Here is a 10438-nt window from a genome sequence, read left to right on the forward strand (position 1 = left end):
ATGTATTCATTAATTTATTTAATCCTTCATTCAATTAATTACTTATTCATTTATTAATTAAATAAACACTCATTCATTACTTTATTTAAACTTTCATTTATTCATTCATTCAATCAATTATTTATTCATTCATTCATTTAATAATTTATTTATTCAGTCATTCGATGAAATTCATTTATTCAAACACATAATTTCATTCATTCAAAACCTCATTAATTAATTAATTCGGTCATTTAATCCTTCATTCATTCAATTACTCATTCATTTATTCATTCAATAAAACCCTCATTTATTACTTTATTTAAACTTTAATTTTTTTAATCATTCATTCAAAACATCATTAATTTATTCATTTTATCAGTCATTGAAAACTTCATTCATTCATTTACTTATTTAATTAATCGTCTATTCATTTAATCATTCATTCAATCAATTAACAATTTATTTATATATTAATCATTCAATCAATTATTTATTCATTTAATTTTTCATTCAGTCATCTGATCAATTGACAATTTATTCATTAAATTAATCATTTACTCAGTCATTTGTTCATTCAGTCATTCATGGGGTTTGTAATTAATATCACTACAGTTTATTATTATTATTATTATTATTATTATTATTAATAAAATATTCAGTGTCACAGGTGAGAACCGTCTTGGTTTTATTTCCGTTTGACCCCTTGACGTTACATTTGGGTCAGAAGGACACGAGGTCAAAGGTTACGTCCCTCAAGCCTTAAAATAAACCCAGACGTCACGTTCTCACAGTACAGAACACGAGAACAGAATTAAAAATCTGGTTTTATTTAGGGTGGGAACAGGGAACACTCGTCCAGTCTCCCAGGGCCAAAAGCAATGATACTTACACTGTGAATACTCTTCTGCGAGGACTTGCCAGGACATTGTGGAGTGTGTCTGTAGGAATTTGGACTCACTGAATTAAGAGAGCATTTATGTGTTCAGGCTCTGACGCTGGACGAGAAGCCCTGGGTCACTAATGATGTTAAACTTCACCCGAAAGCTTCAATGGGGTTCATTTTAGGGCTCATATAAACGCTTATGGTAGAGTCCAACAAGCTCAGGTGTCCACATACTTTTGATTATATTGTGTGTGAATATTGGGTGAAGATGCATCAGTGTATTATACTAACCCCAGATGACCCAAACAGTGCATGCGTACCCTTCATAGAAGGAACATGAGCATGGTCTGTTGGTGGGGGGGGTAGGACAGTGGGATATCAGCCTGTACTTCCTGTCAGTGACTTCCTGTCTGGGTTTTACTGCCGATGTGCCTCAACATTAAACATTGGGGGGGTTTTTCTACCGTACGTCATTTAACAGGAACCAGTCCCACTTCAGACCATATCTGCACCCATCACCAATCAGCAGGACCCGTATCTCTGTACCAGGTTCCAGAATCCATCAGGTCCCAGCAGACCTCATGTTTTTCCCATCATGGCCCTGTAGGTGAAGATCCTATCTCCATTCTCTTCCTTCTCGCTCTGTATTCTCATCTCCATCTTCTGCATGTTTCTCCAGGACCGTTCTTCAACCCTTCAGATGGAGATCCCATCTCTATTCTCTCTAAATTCAGACAAGACCTCATCTTCCTTCTTGTGCTGTTTCTCCAGGCCAGATCTCCATCTCCTGCATGTTTCTCCAGGACCGTTCTCCAATCCTTACCATGTTTCTCCAAACCCAAGTTTCTCTAGACCCCACCTGACCATTTTTCCAGGCTTCATCTTCCCTGCCATGTTTATTCAGGTCTCACCTCCATTCTTCCATGATTCTGTAAGCCTCACCTCCATCCATGTCAAGTTCTTCTCTGGCTTCATCTCAAGGAGTCACGTTTTTGCAAGCCTCACCTCACACTTCCTGTAGGCCACGTGTCAATCGTTTACCCCTCCGTTCAGGACACATCCCTGCAAGGCCTCGTCTGCAGCCAGACGTCTTGCAGGTCACCACAGGTTCATCCCTGGACGTTTCTAACATTTCTGTCTCTGTACAGAGTTTAACAGGATCCATCTCCTCCCACGTCTTGTTGGTGCATGTCCTTAATCTGCCCCCCATTCACCAGCCCTTCCATCATCACATACCATCAAGCCACAACTTTATCCTGGACGTGTCCCCACTGGCTGCAGGCTGCACCCATGCATGAGAACGTCCCTGAAACTGTTACTGCAGGCTGCATCTCCATCCCACCACCAGCTCAAGTTCTCTTATTGTATTACAGTGATGGAACTCCAGCAGCCATCAGTGCTCCTCATGGTGTTCCTGGTTCCTGTAGATCCAGTTCTCTGCACCAGTGTGAGAATATCTTCCGTTTTTGTTAACATAAAGAGAAGCTATTTCCTCATTACAATAACCGACTGTTGATCACAACAGAGCAGCGTGGTATTGTGGGTAATGTTGTGACCTGTCTGCTGTAGAAACAGGTAACACCAGATTGTGAATAATGTAAACACACCCCGACAGTCATGAATCGTACCTGCAGGTCAGAGCTCCGGGACTCCGTCTGCATCAAAACATCAAACAAACCAAGAGCTTCAGTTCTGTAGAACAGAGAGGAACCGAGAGCCAGAGGAGAACCTGACAAACCACAACCTATACAACTCATCTGCACTATTATTGTTATTATTATTATTTTGCTGACTGCATTACCATGATCTTTATGTTCTATTTTATAACTAAATATTTTATTGTTTATATATTATTATGTTAATATTTCATTTATATATCATCTAAATAAAACTTTTTATTAACATATAGACTGATGGTCACTGCACCAACCATTTATTTATCCACTCAGTCTGGTACTGTGTACACACACACACACACACACACACACACGCACACACACGCACACACACGCACACACACGCACACACACACGCTTCCCATTTGGGGATCAATAAAGTATTCAACCAGTCAATCAATACACACACTGTACAAACACAGTTACTGCACACACACATAAACTTACTGTACACTCACATACACACACTATACATACACAGTTACTTTATAATATACATAATTATATATAATAAACATAATGATTTTGCACACACACAGTTACTGTACACACAATAACTCAGTTACTTCATACACATTTATTCAGTTACTTAACACACACACACACACACACACACACACACACACACACACACAGACACACAGTTACTTTACACACCCACATACAGTGATTTTACTCACACACACACACACACACATTCAGTTACTTCACACATGCATAACCTTATTTTACACACACACACACACACACACACTTACCTACGGTACACACACACCTACAATTATTTTACACACATCGTTACTTTACACACATACATTCAGTTACTTTACACACACTACTACTACTTCACACACACACACACACACACACACACAGTTACTGTACACACACCTACAATTATTTTACATACACCCACACATGCAGTTACTTAACAGATGTCGGGTTTTTTTACACACACATTAAGTTACTTCACACACACACACAGTTACTGTACATATATACAGTTACTACACACGAACACACACACTTCACTACATAATTACACAACTAATTAAGTTACACACACACACACACACACACACACACACACACACACACACACACACACACACGTTACCACAGACTTACCTTTACTTGCTGTCATAGTTGTCATAGTACATACTCACACACAATGCCACAGTAAACACTCTTTTTACACACCTAACTCTAGAATGACGCACACAGTTCTGAGAAGTGTGTGTGTGTGTGTGTGTGTGTGTGTGTGTGTGTGTGTGTGACTGACCTGTACATGTAATCGGTTCTTTCTCATTCTGACTCCTGTGCAGCTGTAGTTCAGTCGAACCGAAACCTTTAACACGAACAGAACAATCCGACACTGAACACACACACTGACACACTGTAACACTGCTCTCACAGGCCGAGTGTGTGTGTGTGTGTGAGTGTGTGTGTGTGTGTGTGTGTGTGTGTGTGTGACGGGGCGGGACTTTGTCGCTATGTCTACCTGTCAATCACTCACTTTCCACCAATCACGTTAGAGTATTCGCTAGCCTGATCTCAGTCTGCTTCTCACTAACACCACATGGTTTTATTACACATTTAACGCTTAAATACCTAATAAAGTGGTTCATCCAGCCCTGTTCTCTTATTCTTTATACAACAACATCACTAATACTGCTAATTACAGGATTCAGTAGCGTGCAAAAGTTTGTGCTCCCCTCCTGTTTTGTCCATTTTTAAAGCAACGATAAAGTGCCTGCACCTCATTTTGTCTGCACATGTTGACAATTATAAAGTACTAGAACACAAATCATTAAATGCACTATAACTTTTGCTCGTGCAACAATGCATGTCTTGTGTTGCTGCAATTTGTGCATAAAAATGTGCAGAAGTTTTCTGCAGAAAATGTGTCAAAGGTGCATCATGTGGTGGAATTTTGGCTTTAGTGGTTAGTGATCGACAGCAACACATCATGATTTTACCAGCAGATATGTAAAGATCATGGTGAAGTGAGGGGCTTTTGACTGAACATCAATACAAGTATAAGCAAAATGAATCTAACCTGGTTCTGTGCTCCTCAGATACTAGTAACAGTCTGTTGAGTTTGAGTTTGGGTCTTATGATAAACCTGGTTTGCTCGTTTATTTCTACATTTATGTTTCATCAAGTCTCCAGATATTTCCACCAAATTCATTCTTTCATTTATTTGTTTATGGATCTGAATGATTGAACCCAGTTCCCCAGAACCCCGGAGTTGCAAAACATGTTCCATATTCGTATCCTGACATAAAATGCATATGACAATCCCCAAACTTTCATTCAACATTAATATAAACGACTCCTTTGCCTTCCATGGGTTCAGTGGGTTCCATGGGTTCAGTCTCCAGGCTTTGTCTTCATCTAGTGATCAGATTTTGTAATTACAGCACATTAAAGGTCATATAAACATCACAATGTTTGGCAAGTGACCGTGTCTAAAATTAATTGTTTTATTTTAAAAGAAATAATAAAATATATTAAACATTGGCTCGCTTCAGTGAGTGCATTTTTAGGTGGCATTTTAGATAGATAGATAGATAGATAGATAGACAGGCAGGCAGGCAGGCAGACAGACGGATAAACGGATTAACGGATAGATAGATGACCGTGACAAAGTAAAAAAACAAATAATAATATGAATGTAGATGAGTAAATTATCAACTGTAATGTTCATATTTTTTTATGAATCTTGATTTGGGAATCATGAATGGAGAACCGTACTATTTAGAATCGACTCAATAAATTGACTCCTTTGGTTTAAAATACAGTACATGGAATCAGAATCACATGTGGAGTCGACTCAGTCAACTAAAGAATCGAGCAGCTCTAACTTTGTGCTACTCTCGGGAGCGCGCGCACTGTGTGGCGGGGACGCGGCCGCGCGCCGTATCTGCATCACCTTGCCCGGCTCGCGCTGATTGTGCTCAGTCATTTTCCCGCGCTTCTTCTCTGACAGGAATCTGACTCAGAAAGATGGATTCTGTTTTTATATAGAAAACGAGAAATAAAAGGATTTTTTCGACTATTTTGGATATTATTCCCATGACTGAAGACTTGGAAGACTTTTCTTTTCCTTTTGAACGGTTCCTTGTGTTAAATAGACTGAAATGGGAGACATTTCGGTACAGGAAAATCTGCTAGTGCTAATTTGGGGTTCTTTCCAATGTAATTGATGTTGGATATTTATATAATGAAATTTCTAGTTTGTGTCTATTGTTATGATTTTATTGTTTACTTTAGCTGAAAGTTTTGTTAGTTTTGGGTGATATGATATTACACAGTCTAGATAATCTGTTATAAATTAGTCACAAGTCAATCTAATTGTAAATAGCATTTCTAATGCTTGATTATTATTATTATTATTATTATTATTATTACATATACATAGAATTTACATAGAATATTTACTTTTTAACGTTTAAACAAAAACAATTCAAGGTTTAGTGATACTTTTGTTAAAGAAGTGCCAAACATTATTATTGAAAGTATTCAGTATTTAAATATTTTAATGTATGGTTGCCATATGTGTTATTTCTAAATTGTTTGTACAAATAATTTCTATCTATATTGTTTTTTAAATGAAGTTTAAAGCAAAAACCTATGTTACATCAATTGGATTCTAACAATTCTACCCTATAAAAGGACTTTTGTTAACATTTATAAACTTGTAATGCTGTTACTGTTTACATTAGTGTCATTTTTAACAGTCTGGATGATCCCTTGTTCTCTGTGTTTTTATGCTTTGATTGAAAATTCATGATTTTTTTGTTTATTCGTTTTTAGAAGTTCCTGACTAGACTGTAGATGTTGATCATTGTCAGGTATAAAAGCATTGTGGAGCCAGTTCAGGATGGAAAATGATCAAAAACTGCTGATGAACCAAATTATTTAGCGTCTTTTCATCATGGACGTGTGGACGAATGGCTCCAACTGTTCGTCAAACTGTGACTTTATTTGGGATGCTGACGCGTACATGAACACCTCGCCCCCGGTTGGCATCTTCCCTGTGCCGGTTCTCACTGTGGTAACCGTGACCTGTGTGCTCTTCTTCCTTGCGGGCGCGACGGGGAATTTAACCACCATCATGGTGGTGTTTAAGTACAAGGAGATGCGCTCCACCACCAACTTGTACTTGGTGAGCATGGCGTTTTCGGACCTGCTGATCTTCCTGTGCCTGCCGCTGGACTTGTACCGCATGTGGCGCTACAGGCCGTGGACTTTGGGAAACGTGCTGTGTAAGCTTTTCCAGTTCGTCAGCGAGTGTTGCACCTACTCCACCATCCTGAACATGACGGCCCTTAGCGCCGAGAGGTATTTCGCTATCTGCTTCCCTCTCAGGGCCAAAGTGGCGGTGACCAAGCGGCGTGTGCGCGGACTCATCGTGGCTCTCTGGATGGTGGCCCTCTGCAGCGCCGGACCCGTGTTCGTTCTGGTCGGCGTCGAGCATGAGAACGGGACCGACTGGAGAGAGACGAGTGAATGCAAGGCCACGGAGTTCGGGGCCCGGACCGGCCTGCTCAGCGCCATGGTGTGGGTCTCCAGTGGGTTCTTCCTGCTGCCGGTCTTCTGCCTGACCGTCCTGTACGGGCTAATCGGGAGGAAGCTGTGGAGGAGGAAGAGGAGAAGGAGAGACAGCATGAAGAGCAGAGACAGCAGCAATCGACAAACCATCAAGATGTTGGGTGAGTGTCTTTACGTAAAAGGTAAAGCTGTTTTTTGGAGGGGTGGGTGCCCAACATCACCAGGCACCCAGGAAGCTGGGTTCAAACATCATATTCGGTCACTGCTAATGATTGCATTGGTGTTTCAGGTGGTTGCTAGGGTGCTGCTAGGTGTTCTATATCACTGCTCTGCCTTCAGCCCAATACAGCAAGGTTTGAATATTATACTCAATACACTATACAGCCAAAAGTATGTAAACACCTCTCCTAATTATCCAGCTTAGGCTGGATGACTAAAAAGTCCAATATTGTGACAACATTTTAGGGAAGGTCCTAGTTTGGAACTTCAGTGGCCAGGCCAGCACAGGGCCCTGACACCAATCTCATCAAACACCTTTGGGATTAATGTTCTTTTGGGCACTAAATGGGCTCGGACTACAACGGGCATAGTCCAAAATCTTCTGGAAAGCCTTTCCAAAAGAGTGGAGGCTGTTACAGTTGCAAAAAGTCATAGTGATGGTAATCCACTTGGTTTTTAAATGGGATTTGAACAATCTCAAGGTCAGGTGTGCACATACTTTTGGCCTATACTGCATCTTTAAGTTGATGAATATTAATAAAAACGTTGGTGAAAAAAATAAAACAGACACCAGCTTGGACGCCGTATCTGCTCCTCCCGGAGGTGCCCACTGATCTACCCGTCTGTTATAAGCTTAATACTGTCATCACTTGCCCTCACACAAAGGAACAGACGTTATAAAGGAAATACATTTGAATATAAATGTGATCCTGCAGGATATATACGTGATATTGTAATAAAAAAGCCTCCGTTCGTAGTCGCATTCGCCCTGATACTGTGCTTTTAATGTTCCGATAAATTAATAGCCGACGCAGTGATGTGAAATCTTATTACCACCCTTTGTGGCACATGGGAAATGAAACCAGCGGGAAGTCGTCGCATACAAATACGCATCCAAATCCATTAACCACTCCGGAGTGGGTGAGAGCTCCATGGGGCGGAGGTGAAGAGGAGTGAACGTCGGAAGTGGTGAGGAAGGGCATGCAGGAGGTTGGGGTACCAGAGGGGGGGATGTTCTGGACAGGGCGAGAACGATCCACCGAGAGTAAGGAGATGCAATTTGGATATGCTGAATTTCCTAGTGCACTCTGGCGCCCCCTTCCTGCAGGCTAGCACACGCCTCCTCTGACGTGCGAATCCAAAATTGACATTGTCTGCATTGAGCAGATGCTCTCATCCAAAGCAACGTACAGACCTGCCAACGTGCACGCTTGTACGATTCCATGTTCTAAAGCACGCATATCGTTTGATCTCGCATTTCACCAGTTTCAGTCAGGTTGTCACTAAAGTTGATTCCGCCGCTGAGCCACAGAGATCTGCGCGTAAGCGGAGTGCTTTCGGCCAATCAGAGCGCTTCATTTTCACCCAACCGCCCCGCCCCGCCTCGCCTCGCCTAGCTTCGCGCTCCTGTCGGAGACCGTATTAATGATGAGACCCGCCACTGACTGCAGTATTATGCTTGCTTCCGCAATCTAAGTGGTAGGCGGGCAGTGGTGGAGTGCACATTGGTGGTGTACTGGACTGTTGGGGGGGGGGGGGGTTGTACAGTGGCAACCTGGTAGTGGTGGGGCTTGAACCGGCAACCTTCTGATTACTGGTCCAGTGCCTTCACCACTAGGCTACAAAGAGCCACGAGCGTCCACACAGACATGGGTATTTCTGCCTTTTGCCAAGCGTGGCACTGGACCTGTGGCAACCCTGACCAGGACAAAGTGTGAAGAAAAATACGAGCCCCCTTGTGGTAGGTGTCTATTCTGCGCTTACTTAAACTCTCTCCTCGTGTTCTTCTCTAGCCGCGATGGTGTTCGCCGTGGTGCTGTGCTGGCTCCCGTTCCACGTGGGCCGCTACCTGTTTTCGGCGTCGCCCGAGGCCTTCTCGTCTCCGCTGGCGTCTCTGATCTCTCAGTACTGCAACCTGGTCTCCTTCGTGCTCTTCTACCTCAGCGCCGCCATCAACCCCATCCTGTACATCTCCATGTGCAAGAAGTACCGGAACGCCGCGCTGCGCCTCTTCGGCCAGAGCTCGCCCAGCTTCACCGAGTCCAGCATCAGCTGCTGATGGAGCTGTATGTCATGCCCTACACTGTATAGCCAAAAGTATGTGGACACCCTTTTTTAAGTACTCATTGTTCGGTAAGGACTTTCACTCTTCCAGGATGGCTGTGACTCTGTCCAGTCCCTTAAAGACATAGTGAGTTTGGTGTGGTTGGAAGGGTTCCTTCTTCCAAAATGCTATACTATACAGCAGGAAAGGGCATTCCCTAAACTGTTGCTACAAAGTGAACCATACTATTCCGTTTCTCTTGAACCTTTTGGTCTGCAGCAGGCATTCAGACAGGCGTAGCAGGTGGAGTCCGGAAATAGTGTTTCCACTGATCCAGAGTCCAGTAGTGGCGTGCTTTACACCACTATAGCCGATGCTTATCAGAAGCTGTTTGGAATTCGGTAGTTCATCAGCAGGACATTATTTTAACGTCTGACTTGTTATCATCCTGGGTGGCATCACAGTTAAGGTGGCATTCTTATTGTACTGCCATTGTAACACTTCAGTTATTAGGGGCGTCCACATACTTTTGGCTGTAAGATGGGGGAGATATTAAGTTGCCTTAAATGAAATAAATCTGGAGGACAGAATCACTGTAGAAACGGCAGCATCACCTCACACCTGGACAGGTAACGTGAGAGTGATGCACCTCATAACCTTACTCATTCATTCATTCATTCATTATAACTGATTCATCCACATGACATCAGACCCACTCACTCTTACACATTATAACCTTACTTATTACATTTATTATTTATAACTAATTCATCATTCACACACTTATTCACTCACTCACCCGCCTACTCACTTCACCTACCCACTGTGGGTGTGTGTGTGGTAAATGTCCCACTGTAATATAAACAGTTGCACGTTTTACCTTTGCATTGATGCAAAAAAAGTTCAAATTATTTTAATAAAGTTTTGTTCCTTTCAGTTTAAATGATGTGAATGTGCATAATAATGTAAATATTCAAGACATGTTAAAATGTGTAAATGATGTACATATTTCCTCGTATGAAGCATGATCATGAGTGTGTGTATATAACGTGTAAATCATATATAAAATAAAAAATA

General features: G+C 41.9%; 2 protein-coding genes across 3 annotated transcripts in view; one reads left to right on the forward strand and one right to left on the reverse strand.

Annotated features, from left to right (window-relative positions):
• The window catches only part of pld1a (phospholipase D1a), a 30861-nt gene extending 26903 nt beyond the window's left edge, over positions 1 to 3958 (reverse strand). Inside the window, exon 1 of one of the 2 annotated variants that reach the window (XM_063017381.1) lies at positions 3824 to 3958. The gene's annotated coding sequence lies outside the window, so the exon portion shown is untranslated. Of the gene's footprint in view, positions 1 to 3669; positions 3720 to 3823 lie in introns of those variants that run through there. The other variant, XM_063017382.1, reaches the window with a different exon arrangement.
• Positions 3959 to 6364: 2406 nt separating this feature from the next.
• On the forward strand, positions 6365 to 10438 carry ghsra (growth hormone secretagogue receptor a). Its single transcript, XM_063016557.1, has 2 exons — positions 6365 to 7259; positions 9111 to 10438. The coding sequence occupies exons 1-2, from the start codon at positions 6482 to 6484 to the stop codon at positions 9374 to 9376; spliced, it is 1044 nt and encodes a 347-aa protein (XP_062872627.1). The 5' UTR covers positions 6365 to 6481; the 3' UTR covers positions 9377 to 10438.

This window comes from Trichomycterus rosablanca, chromosome 20, assembly GCF_030014385.1.
Source record: "Trichomycterus rosablanca isolate fTriRos1 chromosome 20, fTriRos1.hap1, whole genome shotgun sequence".
NCBI classification, from domain to species: domain Eukaryota; kingdom Metazoa; phylum Chordata; class Actinopteri; order Siluriformes; family Trichomycteridae; genus Trichomycterus; species Trichomycterus rosablanca.